At 41.6% G+C, this 18,180-nt stretch overlaps 1 protein-coding gene across 8 annotated transcripts in view; it reads left to right on the plus strand.

Moving 5' to 3' along the window:
• The window catches only part of chd3 (chromodomain helicase DNA binding protein 3), a 117,800-nt gene extending 99,929 nt beyond the window's left edge, over positions 1-17,871 (plus strand). For 5 of the 8 annotated variants that reach the window (XM_072591517.1, XM_072591519.1, XM_072591521.1 and 2 more), the window contains 5 exons: positions 613-808; positions 1,168-1,331; positions 2,498-2,624; positions 4,536-4,700; positions 15,011-17,871. In XM_072591517.1, the coding sequence (XP_072447618.1) occupies positions 613-808; positions 1,168-1,331; positions 2,498-2,624; positions 4,536-4,700; positions 15,011-15,114 (756 nt within the window). In that variant the 3' untranslated portion in view covers positions 15,115-17,871. The remainder of the gene's footprint in view (positions 1-612; positions 809-1,167; positions 1,332-2,497; positions 2,625-4,535; positions 4,701-15,010) is intronic. The other 3 variants (XM_072591524.1, XM_072591525.1, XM_072591523.1) reach the window with 2 other exon arrangements.
• The last annotated feature ends 309 nt before the right edge of the window (positions 17,872-18,180 follow it).

The raw sequence follows: 18,180 nt of genomic DNA on the forward strand, positions 1-18,180 counted from the left end.
TTTATCCAGAATTGCATTGAACTTGCATTGTTGGAGCTGCATTCATCCAATCAAGTGGTGAATATTCCATCACGCCTGACTTGCATCTTGTAGATTGTGGACAGGCATTGGGGAGTTGAGCAGTGAGTTAGTTGTGCAGAAATTCTGGCCTTTGACCAGCTTTTGTAGCTATATTATTAGTATAGCTGCTGCAGTTCAGTTTCTGGTCACCAGCATCCCCCAGGATTGTTATGGTAGGGTCAGCAATGCTAATTCTATTGAAGATCTTGGGTGATGGTTGGATTCTCTCTTGTTGGAAATGGTCACTGTGTAATACTTTTGTGTGGAGAAAATATTACTTGCCACTTATCAACGCAAGCTTGAATGCTGTCCATGTTACAGCGATGGAGAGAGTTACAGTGGCTGGGGTGGATTATCAAGGTTAGATGGGAGGGTGTAGGGTCTGGAGGAGACTACATTGAGTTCAGCTGAAAATTGCCACTGTGGATTATACTTGCTAACCATTGCCAATTGCCACATGCTTTGTGTGCCTGTTTTAATACAATAATCCAGTGAATTGTTAAGTCATCTCTCACATAGATGTAATGTACCTCCTTCCTCTGTTGTGATTAGCTTCTGGAGCAAGCATTGGTAATTGAAGAGCAGCTGCGGAGGGCAGCCTACTTGAACATGACACAAGATGCCACTCACCCAGCCATGGCACTCAATACCCGCTTTGCAGAGGTGGAATGCCTGGCTGAGAGCCACCAGCATCTGTCTAAAGAGTCGCTAGCTGGGAACAAGCCTGCCAATGCTGTCCTGCACAAAGGTGAGTCTGCCAACTCCTGTGTCCTTTCCTTTAACCAAAGACCAGCATTTCTGTAATGTTTCACAACCTGAGGATGCCTGAAAGCACTTTTTCTGTCCTTCAAGTAGAGGTTGTCATTGTAGGAAAGGTGACAACTAATTTGGACAGAACAAGATCCCAAAAATAGCAATGCAGCTGTGAGCAGTTTGGCCCATTCCGATCAAAGATTGCGACTATCAAACTTTGAAGCTGAGTAATTGGCTGTCTTCATGAGATGTTTTATTGTCACTCTTTCTTCTCCCCTCCCTGACTTTCATTGCCTCCCTCCCACCTGCCTCTGCCCCTCCTCCACCCCTTGCCACTTTATTCTCTCATCCTAGTTTTGAACCAACTGGAGGAGCTGTTGAGTGACATGAAGGCAGATGTGACCCGACTCCCGTCTACATTGTCACGGGTACCACCAATAGCTGCTCGTCTCCAGATGTCCGAGCGCAGCATTCTCAGCCGACTGGCCAATAAGGGAAGCGAGGCTGCAAATACACCAGTAAGTTGCAACTCTGCCTGCTGTTTGCAAATAGAACTGTGTACTTTGACACCCTGTCTCTACACTAGGCTCCTTTTTTGCAAGGGTAAAAAGATAGTCAACTCTGTAAGCACGTCCTGTATTCATAGTATAACTGTTGATACTGGGAATATTCAGCTCAGGAAGAGTGGTGAAAGAAATAGGTCAAAGACCCAAGATTCTTTCAATATTACCAATAATTTGTTTAGCTCTGCATCTGAAAGCTGCAGTCTGTCTTCAACTTGTTTGAATTCAGACTTCAGTGAACTTCCCTTTCGGTTTTTAATGAAACAGTTGTTGTTTCTGATTTCTTTTTAGTGGTGGCTCAGTGGTTAGCATTGCTGCCTCACGGTGCCTGAGACCCAGGTTTGATTCCAGCCTCTGTTGACTGCCTGTGTTGAGTTTTTATATTCTCCCTGTGTCTGCTTGGGTTTCCTCCCACAATCCAAAGATGTACGGATTAGAGTGAATTAGCGATGCTACGTTGCCCATAGTGTTCAGGGGTGTGTAGGTTAGTTGAATTAGTTTAGGGTAAATATCGAGTAATAGGGTGGGAGATGGGTCTGGGTGGGTTACTTTTTGGAGGGTCAGTGTGGACTTCCACACTGGGGATTCTATGAAAAGTGATTTCTTACCTTTTTTTTCTTTTGTATTAATTAGTCTTTTTCTCATTGTTTTTAATTAATTCTACAAACTGCAATTAATTTGTCAGAATGGGCACTCTACTGCAGCATCTTAGCTCAACAGCTTACTGGGTGAATGTCAAGGGAAGGTTACTTTGTATCTAACTCAATGCTGTACTTGTCCTGAGAGTGTTTGGGGACATGGTCAAGGAAGCTTTGCTTGAGTAGCGGATAGTTTAATCTTTGCATTGGTAGTGTCTTTAATAATTGAAGTTTGTTTGTAAGCTTGATCTTAGTTTCTAATTACTTGTTAATTGGTTTCTGAAAAAACACACTAATTGAGTCAGTCCTCCCCAGCTGACCTTGTTTGTGTTTTGTGAGATTGGTGCTTGTGCAGTTATGGAGCAGGTTGTGTGGAATTCTGCTTGTATCTGTTGGTGCACAATTTTAAATTGATAGAAATCTGACCTCTAATCAAGTTGTAACTGGCAGTTATTTAATCTGAAATTTACTTTTGCTTCCCAGGCTTTCCCACCAGGCCCATATACAACATCTCAAGCATATGGTGGCTCTTTTGGGCCACCTGTTCCTGTCAGCACACCTGGAGGCCCAATGAATTTCAGTCAGGTGCCTGGTGGCTCCTTTGTAACAGGTTAGTGATGTGTATTTTGTGAGCTCTAAGTTGATTAACCATATTGTGGATAGGAATGTGATGGGTAAGCAAAGGGGACCTTAACAGGTGGTTGTTCTCCTTTCTCTAAACCGTTTCCTCGGGGAATAAGCCAAAAATATAGAAATCAAAAAGATCACAACTGGGGTGGTCTCTGTCTGGTTGAAACCATCTCTAATCTAGTCTGTATTAGCATTAGTTCTTATAAGGCTGGAGGGTTGCCATAATCGTGCAATAAGGGAGGGATAACTACATTTCTGGGTGTAAGTCTAGAATTGCAATCCACAGAGAAACTGGGACCACTCACTAGAAAATTGGAAGAGTACTTGGACTCTTCTTCATCTGACCCAAAGACAGGAATGTCATTACTGCAGTTGTGGGTGGGAGGGGGAGTGCTCACTACTGTTGAAGGGCCAGTAATAGCCATGATGAATGAGCCACAACCCTTTTTTTTAAACCCTTAACACAGTACAGAAGGGAAATGAATTAATGTCACCACAGCTAATCTGCCTTTTATTATGCTAGTGTGAGGGGTCCATGGTATAAATGCCAACAATGCAGGGAGCCCCATAAACAGCTAACCAGCCTGCCGACAACTGTGCTGATGTACTATCGGTGAACCTGATGTAACTGATTTTGGGGGGACTGAGGATACAGCCCTTTTTTCTTGTGAAATCCCCTCGTGTAGAAACTATAAAAAATGACTTGGCTCAGAAGGGGGCCATTTGGCCCATCTTGTCCAGAGGCAACATACTTTTCAGGAATCTCTTGAGGTAAATCAGCTCTTGTCAAATGAGGTAATAGCCCTGTAATATTTCAGCTCTGTTCCTTCCCCATAGTGTCAAAAACTCAGTTTCAGTTGTTCATCTCTGCTATCTTGGTGAGTTAGCTGGAACATCACACAGTTCCTGAATGAAAAGATTGAGAAACAGACAAAATGCTGGAGAACCTCAACGGATTTAGCAACATTTGTTGAGTGGGGAACAGACAATGTTTTGAGTTGAAATGTGTCAGAAATGTTTTCATGTTTTATATAATGTTTGACAGTGACGAAGGAGGGCTAATGGGAGCAAATGGCATAGAGGCCCATTTAAGAGGTTGTCAATGGTAATGAAAGAAAAAAAGCAACTCGATGTAAAAACTTTCTTGTGCATGTTCACTCTGGTGTTCTTTAATCACCAACCAGCCTCCTGCCCATTCGCCTGTCCCTTGGGTCACTTGGCATTGTCCTTTTGAGCAGTGCAAACAGATCAGTGCCCCTCAGTACTCCAGACCTCCAGGTCCTTGTGGTGTGCATCCCTTTGTGTTTAATTATCTTTCATTCTGCCAGTACAAATCCGTTACAGTGAATCAGGCAAATAAAGTAACATTTTCTATTGCTGCCCAAAGGCAACATGAATACTAGGAATTTGCTCTCTTGGGAAATGAGGGAATAGCATTTATTTTGATTCTGCATATTGAAGCTAGACCAGCATTTCCTGACCACTAGTTATCACATACAGAGTGTGATCTCACCTGGGGACAGCCAGGGAGATGTGGAAAAGATGTGGAAAATGCCTCCAAAGCTGCTCTGAAAGGAAAGTGAGTATGAGTGGAAAACATGGGTGTTGCCCTTCACGGCTGAATGCCAAAGTCCAGCTGCTGTTTGTTGATACACACCACAATGGACATATCATTCACTGAGTGGTGAGGGGAGAGGTGTATTGATGCCAGGTAAACTATGTCTGGTGTGTTTAAATGTTTTAGAGTTTGGTCTCTTCCAACAGCTTGATATTTGAACTAACGAAAGGGTTGTTGTTCCTTTTCTCTCTCTCCTGTCCTGCCCGCCCTGCTTCTGTTCCCTCCTCCCCTCCCTCCTGCCTCTCATGCCCCCTTCTTTCTATTCTGTACAAGATCCTGTACAGCTCCCCCCACCAGTGAGCTTTCAACATCCCGTTTCTGGAGCACTCACAAGCCAGGGCCACCTCATCCTCCCACAGCCTTTTCTGCAGCCTCCCACCCAGAGGCCCATCTCTTTCAGTAACGACAAACTTCCTACTAACACGCTGGGAGCCGCAGGTGCAGCATCAACTATCATCCCACTCTCTATTTATGTCTTATTTCTTGTGAAGGCTGATGCTTTGAAACTGTGTCTGTGTCTCATCACATCTCTTGTGCATGTTTAGAAGCTCTGAAGGGAGGGACTTTTACCATCAGGATCTTTTTGACTGGTTGATTATGACATTTCTCTCAACCACTCAAATGGTTAAATCAGTGGGTAATGTGGACCAACAAAGTCCTACATTTGGATTTTTTCACAGCATGGTTGTTGTCCAGTTGGAGCAATTATAGCTGAAATGGCAGCAATATCTCTGTAATGTAACTCCAAGCACCTGGATTAGGCAAGGTCGCATCCTAATCTCTAGAAAGTATGATTATCCTTTCTGATGCTCCCCCTCAATAGAACAACCTGACAATTCCTTCCCCATGCTCCAGTACCAGGGTGAAGTTGTAAGTGCATTTTTTCAAGGGAGGAGAACTCCAGAGTTCCCACCTAGCCTCTGTGCCAAATATAGAAAACGTTCCCTTTTATTTCTTCCTATACCTTCAGTTATTCCATTGCATGGTATAACATCAGAGTGAGGTAAGCATAGTCAACTGTGGCAGGCCTCTCTTACTTGTGTGTTGCCCATAAGTGGAGCCAACCCTGGACTTGAAACCTACATTAGTCATGCTCAAGAGTTCCCTGTGCAGATAATCAGTTTCCCTGCTGAGCTGCTGTTTTTTTTCCATCTGCTTTCCCCAAAATATTAAATTCTCTCAATCTACAGAATTAGACTGTTGTTTGCCTGTGATAGTATGACTAGAGGCTGGTTGCTTGGGTTAATTCCTACCTCTTAGCATTTGATGACCTCGTTTCTGACTAGGAGTTGTGTAACTGTTTTCTAGTGCAGAGTTTATTAAAATTAGTGCATTAATCAGCTGATTAATGTTCCTGCTGAGCAATTTTTGGATCGAAATTTCTGTCCAAACCACACAAATTTTCATGAGTTCTGCTGGTGAGAGTTCTATCCATTTTTCCTGTTTGCACTCTATCATTCGTTCATTCACTTGTTCTTGTCTGTGGGACAGCTTCCGAATGTGCTTCACCATATGCATGTCCCAGATTTAATAGCTCTGGAGTTATCTCCATTCATCAACTTTGCATGCTTTCTGTCATACCTTTCACTGCACTGAAGCAGAATTTTGAACAGTGTCATACCATGTATTAAAATTGTAGTGATTATTGACTCATAAGTTTTAGGTTTGAAATTAAATCATGCATCATGTGTTTGGGTGACTTATTAAACCAGTGCCTCTATTTAATGAGTTAAGGGAACATCATCTACATGATGGTAATTGTGAATATTTGCAGTATTAATTGTTAACTTCTGTACACACATAAGTAGTTATGGTTAGTTTAATAGTCAACATTTCACTCTGGATTGTATGAAGTTTAAATGATGAGTATTGTTGTTAGAAGCCGTTCTTAACTGTTTTATTATGAACATATCTGGATAATTCAGAATCTTGACAGCACTTTGTATTTGTCTGAGAAGTAGTTGTACTTCAACAATTGAAGTTCAATTGTTACATTAAGTTGTTTCTCTGCAGTGATATCTTGGCATGGACACCAGGGCAAGTTATTCCTGGAGTTAAGAATAAATTATTAGGATTCCCACTCTTCATCGTTCTCTACATCTTCCTGCTGTTATTGTCAGGACAGTGATGTAGGATGCGTAACCTTCTGATGCTGTCGAGATTCTGAAGTAGAGCAACAACTTGTGTTGGTGCCAGTAAAGCTTTCCTATCCATGTAGAAATGGAGGGAAGGTGCTGAGGAGAATGAGGAAACAATTGGTGCTGCCAACCAGTGGTCCATCTCAGGTGGATTAAACTTGACCTTGCTTTTCGGGGCATTTTCAAGCATTGGTAATATGGCATTCCAGATTGAAACTAGCTCACTGCCAATTGAATATCATTCATTGAAACCACCAGTGAGTTCATTAACATGAGCAAGAATGAATACTGAATAGTCATTGAGTACTGCTTTACCTAACAATTCATTCCCATCAATCCTCACTAGAGGCTGCAAGTGAGCTGAGAATTCAGCATCTGCAGTCATTGTTTTTACCATGTGGCGGTATTGTCAGCCGAGCCACTGATACCACAGAAACTATCTTCTCTACTATGAACTCCGATTTCTATTTCTGTTCTCAGTAAATGCTGTTAACAAGTACATGTATACACAAATAGATATTTCAGCTGGATAAGCAGATCAGAAGCAATGCTATCTTCCAGTGTCATTAGCTTGGTTCTTAAAGCATTGGAACAACATGCAGCAACCTTCCTACTCTTTCTATTGGAGGGAGGGTCAGTTACCAGGGGACACTTCATTTTGGCCAGAAAGTGAGAGGTTTACTGGGCTATTGGGAAAGAGATGAGAGTGTGGGAGCAGGTCTAGTTAAATAGGTTGCTTACAAAAAAATGGTGCAATGGATCGAATTGCCTACAACCTTGCTGTGTTATTCTTTATGGTATCTGTAATGTGCTATCATACCTGTCATAATACTGGTGAGGTGCAGCCTTGGGTGTTCAGTCAGTGCTGTTGGTATCGACAGATGGCTGATTTACAAAAGGATTGTGTAGATTATAAAGATATAAACATTGATTTCAATAACAGGTGAGCAAATACAATTAGAACTCTAATTGTATGTCATAAAGATCATTAAACCTGATTCAAGCTTAGTAAATCAAACTCTTTAATGGAGAAAAGAGAATCCCAAGGTGGCTCACAGGGACATTATCAAACAAAAGTTTGAAACAGAAACTTGGGACCCAGAAGAAGGCTTAGGTCCTATGGAGCCTGTTCTGCCATTCAAAAACATTAATAAGGGTGACATGGTTATGGTTTCAATCCCATTTGATGGGGTTCCAACTCAACCCAGATTGTTCAACTCCTCCTTTGTATGTACATTTGAGTATGAGAGTTGGGATGTTCATGTGGCCGTACAGGACATTGGTTAGGCCACTTTTTGGAATACAGTGTTCAATTCTGACGCCTCTCTGCTATAGGACAGATGTTAAACTTGCAAGAGTTCCAAAAATAAATTTACAAGGATGTTGCTGGGATTGGAGTGTTTGAACTAAAGTGAGAGGATGAAAGGGCTCAGACTATTTTTCCCTGAAATATTGGAGGCTGAGGGATGACTTTTTTAATAGTGATTTATAAACTCATAAGAGGCATGGATAGGGTGAATAGCCAAGGTATTTTTCCCCCAGAGTGGTGAGTTCAAAAATAGAGGATGTAAGTTTAAGGTGAGAGGGGCAAGATTTAAAAGGGACCTATAAGGGCAAACATTTTCACACAGAAGGTGGTGTGTGTATGGAATGAGCTGCCAGAGGAGATGGTGGAGGCTGGTACAGTTGCAATATTGAAAAGGCATCTGGATGGGTATATGAGTAGGAAGAGTTTAGAAGGATATGGGCCAAATGATGGTAAATGGGACCACATCAATTTAGGATATCTGGTTGGCATTGGCAAGTTGGACCAAAGGATCTGTTTCCATGCTGTACAACTCTACGATGCAAATTTATCTAACTGTCTAGAATAAATTCAGTGATCCTACTTCAATATTTTCTGGGGGAAAGAATGCCAGAGACTGACAATCCTGCACCATACGCCGTGCAATGACTTGTTCAAGGAGGTACCTTCTGAGGAATGTCCAAACATAGAGAGACTTACAGAAAAGGAGAGTTTTAAGGAAGAAATTTAGAGTTCACAGTCAACGTGGCTGAGAGGTAGAACAGTGGAAGGCTGGGATATAAAAGAGTTCAGAATTAAAGAAAGTAATTTGGTAGAATAGTACTTGAGTATGCTCAAGAAAAAGACCTTTTTATTGAGCTTAGATGGTCATTTGAGGGTAGGGCAATGGAGGAATATTGGAAGAGTAGGACAAGTCTTAAACGAGGAGTCAAGCGAGCTAAAAGGGTTCATGAAATAGCTTTGTGGCATCCTTAAATACAGGTGAAGTGCCAGATGACTGGACGTTTGCTCATGTTGTCCCCCTGTACCAGAAGGGTAGTAGGGATATTCCGGGTAACTACAGACCAGTGAGCCTGACGTCGGTGGCGGGAAAGTTGCTGGAGAGGATACTGAGGGATAGGATCTCCTTATATTTAGAAAGGAATGGGATTATTGGTGACCGGCAACATGGTTTTGTGCAGGGGAGATCATACCTTACCAATTTAATAGAGTTCTTTTGAGGAAGTGACCAAGTTGATAGATGAAGGAAGGGCTGCTGATGTCATATACATGGACTTTAGAAAGATGTTTAATCAGGTTCCCCATGGTAGACTAATGGAGAAAGTGAAGTCACATGGTGTGCAGGGTGTTCTAGCTCGGTGGATAAAGAACTGGTTGAGCAACAGGAGACAGAGAGTAGTAGTTGAAGGGAGTTTCTCCAAATGGAGAAAGGTGACCAGTGGTGTTCCACAGGGATCAGTGTTGGGGCCACTTGTTTGTAATATACATAAATGATCTGGAAGAGGGCACTGTTGGTTTAATCAGCAAGTTTGCAGATGACATGAAGATTGGTAAAGTAGCAGAAAGCATAAGGAACTGTCAGAATACAGGAGGATATAGATAGACTAAAGAGTTGGGCAGGGAAGTGGCAGATGGATTTCAATCCAGACGAATGTGAGGTGATGCATTTAGGCAAGACTAATTCTTGAGTGAATTATACAATGAACGGAAGAGCCTTGGGGAAAAATCGATAAGTAGAGAGATTTGGGAGTGCAGGTCCTTTGTATGCTGAAGGTTGCTGTACAAGTGGATAAAGTGGTCAAGAAGGCATATAGTATGCTTGCCTTCATCGGACGTGGTATTGAGTAAAAGGGTTGGCAAGTCATCTTAAAATTTACAAGACGTTGGTTTGACCACATTTAGAATACTGTGTACAGTTCTCGTCGCCACATTACCAAAAGGATGTGGATGCTTTGGAGAGGGTGCAGAGAAGGTTTACAAGGATGTTGCCTGGTATGGAAGGTGCTAGCTATGACGAGATGTTGAGTAGATTAGGATTGTTTTCATTAGAAGAAAGGAGATTGAGGGGGGACCTGATTGAGGTTGATAAAATTATGAGGGGTATAGACAGGGTACAAAGTTAAAAATCACACAACACTAGTTTATAGTCCAACAGGTTTAATTGGAAGCACACTAGCTTTCAGAGCGACGCTCCTTCATCAGGTGATAGTACCTGATGAAGGAGCGTCGCTCCAAAAGCTAGTGTGCTTCCAATTAAACCTGTTGGACTATAACCTGGTGTTGTGTGATTTTTAACTTTGTACACCGCAGTCCAACACCGGCATTTCCAAATCATAGACAGGGTAGAGATCGACATAAGCTTTTTCCCAGGCTGAAGGACTCAATAACGAGACGTCATGCTTTCAAGGTGAGAGATGGAAAGTTTAAGTTTACACCGAGGGTAGTGGGAGTCTGGAGCGATTGCCAGAAGAGGTAGTAGAGGTAGATTCATCTAAGATCAGTCTGGACAGATGCACGAGTCGGTGGGGAGCAGAGGGATACAGATACTTGGGAATTGGGCGACAGGTTTAGACAGTAGATTTGGATCAGCTCAGGCTTGGAGGTCTGAGGGACTTGTTCCTGGCTGTAAATTTTCTTTGTTGTTCTGTTGTTCTTTGTTTTCTACATGAATTTTTCTAAAGCATTTGACAAGATCTGTCATGGTAAATTGGTTCAGACATTAAATTGCATGGGATCCATGATGAGTTGGTAAGTTTCATACAAAATTGGCTTGATCATAGGACACAAAGGGTCTGTGACTAATGCTGTTCAGCAAGGATCAGTGCTAGGACCTAATAATATATACAAATGATATCAATGAAAGTTAACAGACAACATGAAAATTAGCAGAGTTGTGGATATTGAGGAAGATTGTCAAAGGATACAGTGAGATATAGATCAGCTGGAAAGTTAGGCCATGAAATAGGTGGAGTTTCTGAGGTTGTGCATTTTGAGTGTTGCAAGAGGAAAGCGTACAGTAAATGACAGGACCATTGGGAGCTTTAATATGCACAGAAATCTTGGGCCCATTGTTTCCTAAAAGTGGATAAGGTGGTAAAGGTGATGTACAGCATGCTTGCCTTTGTTGGTCAGAGCACTGAGTTTAAAAGTTGGCAGGTCATGTTGCAGCTGCATTGGACTTTGGGCAACAATTTGAATATTGTGTGCCATTCTGACCAGAAACTCTGTAGGCTTTGGAGAGTGAGCAGAAGAGATTTACCAGGATGTTATGTAAATTGGATAGTATTGGCTACAATGAGATATTGGACAAACTTGGATTGTTTTTGCTAAAACATCAGAGGCTGAGGGGTAACCTGACAGAAATGTATAAAGTTATGAGAAGGTTGGATAGTTGGAGTCTCTTTCCCAGTGTGGAAATGTCAAATACTTTGGGGTATGTGTTTTGGGTGCAAGGGGGAGTGTTTAAAGGAAATGAGAAAAAAATGTTGTTCTTTTTTTCAAATCTGAATGGTAGATGCTTAGAACATGCAGCCAGTGGAGGTAGCAGAAGTAGATACATTAGCAAAGTTTAAATCTGCATTTAGCCACATGAACAGACATTGCATATCCCTCCATTCTATGTGCAGCCAGATGGAATTGTTTTAGAATGGCATCTTAGTCGGTGTTGACATGGTGTTGATGGGCATGTTCCTGTGCTGCACTGTTCAATATTCTATGTTTAACAAGGGTCATAAAATCCTGAGCTCTAGGTTGTAACAGGTACAGGTTTTTTTAAATAAGGCAGTTGGAAAATATGGCCTAGTTTCCTGTGGTAATGTTAACCTGCTATATGTATACCTCATTAAGTAGTTTTGAAGTGTAATGGTGAAATAAAACCTGAGAAAACTGTGGATGCTGTAAAATAAAAAATACAAATTGCTGGAAAAGCTCAGTAGGCTTCTTCATCATCAGTTAATGTTTTGGGTCAAGTGACCTTTCGAAGTGTATTTTTGAGATTCTGTCCTAATAACCAACAGATGTCAGCAGAAACATGCTCCACTCCTCTACAACCAAGTAACTGTTTGCACACCAGGCCCTTAAACTTCAGTTGCCCATGCAATACTGAATAATGACATAATTTGGAGGGGAGGGAGGTTGGAATTATTGCAACACAATAATGACATGAATAAATTTAGAGAATTTGTGTAAATGGCCAGATTAATAGGTGATGACTCATTTTACAAAGTATGGTAAGGCCATGTACTCGCTCAAAATGATGTTGAATGGGCCAGAGGAGCAAGATGTGGGGTGCAGCTTCTCATTGTAATGCAACAGAGGAATAGAATTTAAAAGCAAGGAAACTGATATCATTTCCATAGCAGTTCCAGACTGCACTTGAGACAATTTTGAAGTTATAAAGACATTCTAATTTAGATTAGATTAGATTACTTAGTGTGGAAACAGGCCCTTCGGCCCAACAAGTCCACACCGACCTGCCGAAGCGCACCCACCCATACCCCTTCCCCTACATCTAACACTACGGGCAATTTACTTTTTGTATTTTCTACAATGAGGACATGAAAATGGAGGGATTGCAGTAGTCAGGAAAGATTGACCAGGAGGAGCCTCATTCTAATGGAGACTTTTTTTAAATGATGGGGAATTTTCATAGTCTGGCGGTAGAGAAAATATTTTGACTTTGTAGGGGTGGGTAAGCCAGAACTTGAGGCCATCAACATCACAGTCCCTAATAAATCTGTTCGGGAATTCTGGAGAGCAGGTGAGGTGAATGTGAAACTAGTTTGTACAGGGAGTAGTTGAAGTGAACAGAACTGATACATTGAAAGGGGGGGGGGTGGAAAGCTGGTTAAGTATAAGGGAGAGGAATAGGAGGATTTACTGATTGGAGAAATGAGTGAGTGGGAAGAGGCTTGTGGAGCAGAAACACCAGATTGGACTGATTGGCCTGTTTCTGTGCTGTAATTTCATTGCTCATGCAGTTTGATATATGTAACTGTTGCAAAGTTTCAGCTGTTTAAGTGCATCAACTTGTTTAAATTGCTTGTTATGCTAGTGTATTTTCCATTCACCATTATTCATCTGTGTTGACAGGGGCAGGAAATTGGTGCTTTCAGTCAACTTATTTGTCCGTAGTAAGTCTTCCACCTCCTTATTCTCAGTCTGGACCGAGTATCCATCACTGAAAGCTAAGCTGGAGAGTCACTAGGTTTTCCCAGTCTGAGCACAGCCTTACCATTGCTTCAGAAGACTATCTTGGTGGTCTTTGATGTGGCCCAGGGTCAATGTGAATCACCCACTCATCATATCAGTAGGCATTAGGAAGTGGCAGCCCTGCCAGCAGTGTCCCAGCTATAGTAACAAGAGGAAGCCATTCAGCCCTGAAGCCTTTTCCAACATTTCATTAAATCATGGCAGATCTGTGCCATGGATCCATGGTGAATGGATGGAGTTATTGTCTTGATCCCTTTAGCCAACAGAACTGTAACCATTTCACATTTGAAATGTGCATTAGCCCCCAGTATGACCAGGCCACCAACTTTATGATCTGTCTAGAAACAAATTCCATGGATTTCCAAGAGAATGAAGGCATAATTTGTGGTTTTGAACAAACAAGACTTTACAAGTTAGCGAAGTATAGAATCTACAATCATTCTCTAACTTATTTTCAATGCCCAGAATTAACATGTGAAAATGGTAATCTCGAATGGGTAATATAGTTGTACAGCATGGAAACATCCCTTCGATCCAACTCCTCCATGCCAGCCAAGTTATAATCTACCCCTTATCCTTAGTAGTAATTTAACAGGAAAACCCATCTCCTGATTCAGAATATGGTAAAATAGCCCACCTTGCACATCAAATAATAAATGTAATCAAGACCAATGCCACAACAACATCCCCTGTCCCACTTCCAGACATTAATGGCATCAAATCTCATTAAATTTCAAGGGATTACAATTTTCTCTTTTTTTTTATCTGCCTTGAAAACCCCCTTTCAAAAGCTATAACTTATGCTGTGGTCAGCTGCTGTCCTTTCTTGGGTCCATGCATACCTGGACTCTTAAACATGTAATTGAGTACTTATCCAGAGTGACAGTTCCAGCTTTTGCCAGCAGCTTACTTCACCAGGCCAGATCTGTCCTTGTGTTTCTTCATGCACTATCCTCTTGCTCAGCTCTATCAAACAAACACTGCTTATGGCTTTTCAACCTCCACTCTCCAGCTGTACCAACCCATTCAGTATCCAATCTCTTGTGGGCTTAGCCCTGACTGCGACACCTAACTGACTAATAACTGCTAAAACTTTGGCCAGAGCTCTAACAGCACAGCATTATCAAGCTGTTCTTGGAACTTGACTCACTAGCCTGTATAGTTCAATTGCCTTCTCTGCAGTATAGCTTAAAAAATCATCACTTCTAACATTGGATCTATTCAGTCTCTTCGACTTTCTGATCTTTAGTATCTGTATCTCTAATCTTTTGAACTGTTGAGTGTAAATCTTGCATTGGGCCCCTCTTCTGATGCTGGGCAGAATTGAATGTTAATGTTGCTATCTAACAAAATTTAGAAATGGCTGGCTTGCTCTGCATACTAAATAAATATAGGTTTCCTCACACCACCTACAACTCTCGTTTCAACAGTGTTTAATGGGATAATGTTCTAGGTTTCCACATCCTCTGCCCAGTAAGGAAATGCATCCTGAAGTTGCCTCAGTTTTGGACCCCACCTCCAGAGAAAATAGCCCCACTTGTCAAATCCTTTCATCTGATTAGTGTGTTTTAAAATGATTAAAGTATACAGATTTAACCTGTGCGACTCCTTTTTTATAATTACACTGGTGTAGGTTTACCAGAGAAACAACAGGTCAAGATGGCAGCTCATCACCACCATCTTGATGACCATTGGAGATTGGGAATAAACAGTGCTGTCACATTTCATGAAAGCATTTGTTTTTGTTTTTTAAAAAAAGCTGTACTCACAATTTTAAGACTAAGTTCCTTTATAATTTTTCTGAATCTGTTTTCCTCCGTCTCCTCCAAGGTTGATGCCCTCCTAGCTGAGGTAGGCGGGCCCAGAACTGAACTCAGTTGGAGATTAACTAGAACTTTTGAAGGACAGGGAATCACATTTACGTAGCCGGCTTTAAAATAAGAATGTGGAAGCTAGTGAGAATATTTGGGTGGTTGGTGCAATTGGAAATTATCTGCTGGAGAATAGCAACAGTTCTTCAGAAATGTCCTGTCAATCAGAAATGATTAGTTACAGCTTGAATGATCTGTCTTTTTCCCCTCTCTCTTTTTCAGCATCCAACGGTCCTTCTGTCTTAGAGAAAAAGGAAAGCAGCAAGGACGGAGTGAATTTGGAAAAGAAAGAAAAGACCGGGGAAATAATATGCATAGATGACTGACCCCTCCAACCCCATTCTTGCTTGTCCCTGCCCTCCGTACTGGTTATGTTTATATTTTGTTTTGAGAGGAAACACAGGCTGATGTGGTTGTTTGTGTGTTTACTGCCCCAGAAGGTGAGAGTGTGAATGGGAGGGTTTATAACTTATGAAGATCTCTTCAACACTCCACCTGCTCACCCCTCAACCTCCCAGAGGATGCCATGGTATGGATTCTGAAATTGGTGGGAACAACACCTGTGTTGATGTGCATTGGTGAACTTGGCTCACAGTAGTTTTAGATATTGATGCAAGGCATCATCCTTTTTTATTTTCTACTCTCCGTCTCCCTCTCTATTGTCATTTGGGAATTCTGAGTGGATGAGCAGGCAAGACTTTAGCTCCAAGTGTCACCCCTAATGCTGGAAGACGTGATGTTATTTGAGCACAGTAGCAATCATGCTCCTGCCTCAATTTATTAATGAGGACATGTTTAGGCTTTGAGGCTCAACTGAGTTACCGCAAAAACAACAAATTGAAATTAGCTCATACACGTTCTGCTCCAATATCTAGCACCTGCAGCAGAAATATCACCCAGTAAAATATTAGGTGAGAGTTCAGAAATTGTGTGGTGGAATTGTGGCCCTGCAAGTGATGTACTGGGCTCTGCAGCACTCAAAAGCTTCCTTGAGACATGTTATAGGTTGTGTGTTAGATGTGAGAAAAGAGGGACTGGGTCATTCTTGTGACCTTGTAGGATACAATAGCTTTTAAAAGGTGTTGCACCTCTTGATCCTTGTGGGCTGACACCTTATCACTACCAAAACAACCCATTTTCATCAGATACTAAAGAGCTGTATTGTGTAATTGTATGGTTTGATTTCATTCCTAGATCTCAGCAGGCACACGTTTCCAAAATAGTTTTTCCAGCTTGATTGCTCTATGGTAGACATTTTGGAAGCAAGGCACCAAACCACTTGCAATCCCAATGTGTTGCTAAGTGTTAATCTATTTATTTGCTTCCCTGAAAGGAGTGTCAGTAGAGCTGCTTTGAGGAAGGGTGGGTTCTGGGGATTAAAAAGAGCCTAGCTACTGGGAAATTGGCATTCTGCTAAATTTTCTTCCTCGTTGCCCAAATGTTTTGTTCATACATCAAGTGTTCTATATTGTTTTCTCTTAAATATTTTGAAAATAACCTGGAGAAATTGGAGTTTAAAATGGAGAACACTTGGGAATGCACAAAAGGGAAGTCAGCATTGTGAAAGGAGGAATTATAACATTTTCCAGCAGAGTTTTCATTGCAGTGAACCTGGCCAAGTTATTGAGCTGTACATGCTCTTTCCCATGCTGACTGACCTTGTGCTGCTTTTTATGTTCAAAAGAGTATGTTAAGCATTAGAGTTTTTTTTGCTGAAATCTCTGCAGCCTCTTCTTGTAATCTGTTCCTTGCTATGAACTGTGTCTCATCTCAGCCTTGCACAGTGAGGACATTGGAGTAGATGTGCTCAGGAATAAGGGGGTAAATGAGTTTGAAAGGAACAAAAATGCCCAGCTATTAAGTGAACCATCCTGCTTTTCCTGTATCCCTTGTGCAGATCAAGCAGAAGCACAATTTTATTTATCACGTCAAAAGTGCATCCCAGTACTTTATAAAAAGGAAATACCTACATGCTTGCTTAAATAGGATACGACTTCTCTGACACCTCACACCCACCCCCCCACCCCCCCAAAAAAATTACTGCCCCTTTGGGATAGGTGGATGTATGCATTGTTCATGTTTCCTGCTCTCTGCTTGGCTTTTAGAGTGTAAGCCTGTCTCCATCCCTGGTATGTGACATTGCTACATGGCAGGACATTTTTCCAGCACTCCATCCCTGAGCTTATGGTCCCTTCCAGTTGATTGGCTGATTCATATGTTGTGGGATAAGGGATGATGGGAATGGGGAATCGGAAGAGATGTTTACCCCAGCAGAAGTGGAGAAGCTTTGGGGGTGGGAGAAGCACAAACTGATGTGCCATCTGCTTTGAATAGGGATCTTATGTTCATTGAGCCTCAGGCTCTGTAGCTGTGAAAATCTGTGACATGACATCCCATCCCACCTCAACCAACTCAGCGCCAGTGGCGAGCAGGTGTAGGGGCAAAAACCGCTTCAGAAAGGAAACTTAAATGTATACTTTAAATTATGTCTGCGTAATAATCTGTTGCAGCTGACATTTATTATTACTTAATATCCTTTGTTTTAAAAGAATATTTTGAAGAATTTTTCATTAAAGTTTTTTTGTTACATGTTTGATATTGCCACTTGTATGTTCCTGAATTGTCAGTAGCCATGTGGTCCTTGCATCAATCGGGTATATGCTTTATTCCCCTCCACCCCATTGGCCAGTGAGTTGCATAGGGCTCAAAGGGTAAAACTGTAGGCAAGACACAATATGCAGTTAATAGATATCTATCTCCATCTTGGACTACCTCCAAACATTTGGTTACTTATGATAGCAAAATGAATGGCAATTCTTTTGTACACAACAAGATGACACTCCAGACACTCCTGAACAACATTGCTGGAGGGAATGGAGTTATGGAATGTTGCTGTGCCAGAGGTGCCATTTTTTTTGATGAAATTAAACCATTTGCCCCTTCAGTCGATATGAAAGGTGTCATGGTAACTCTTTTTTTATTTCAAAGCAGAACAAGGGAGCTCTCCCTAGAGAGACCGGAAAGTGTTTGAAAGTATCCTGTGTTATGAAACCTGGTATGAAAATAAATATGCTTTCTTTGCAGTTGCTGGTCGAAGAGTCTAGTTTGATGGTGGGTGGGGCAGTTAATTGCACAATGTTATACCAGCACCGCTTTGTACTTTGTACTTTTTTATTCCTTTCATTTCTCAGGCTGAATTCTGAGCACCACTTCCTGTTTTTCTGTCAAGCTTTTTTTTACTAACTGAGAGATTTGGTTTTAATATGAGACACATTCAGCTCCTCTGTGTGAAACCCAGGAAGTGGAAGAAATCAGTCAGGCCGTTCTACCTGTTTCAGTATTCAGGTAGATTGTGGCTGATCTGTACGTTTTTTGAAATTTATTTTTCTTGA

Source organism: Chiloscyllium punctatum, chromosome 21 (genome assembly GCF_047496795.1).
Source record: "Chiloscyllium punctatum isolate Juve2018m chromosome 21, sChiPun1.3, whole genome shotgun sequence".
Lineage (NCBI taxonomy): Eukaryota > Metazoa > Chordata > Chondrichthyes > Orectolobiformes > Hemiscylliidae > Chiloscyllium > Chiloscyllium punctatum.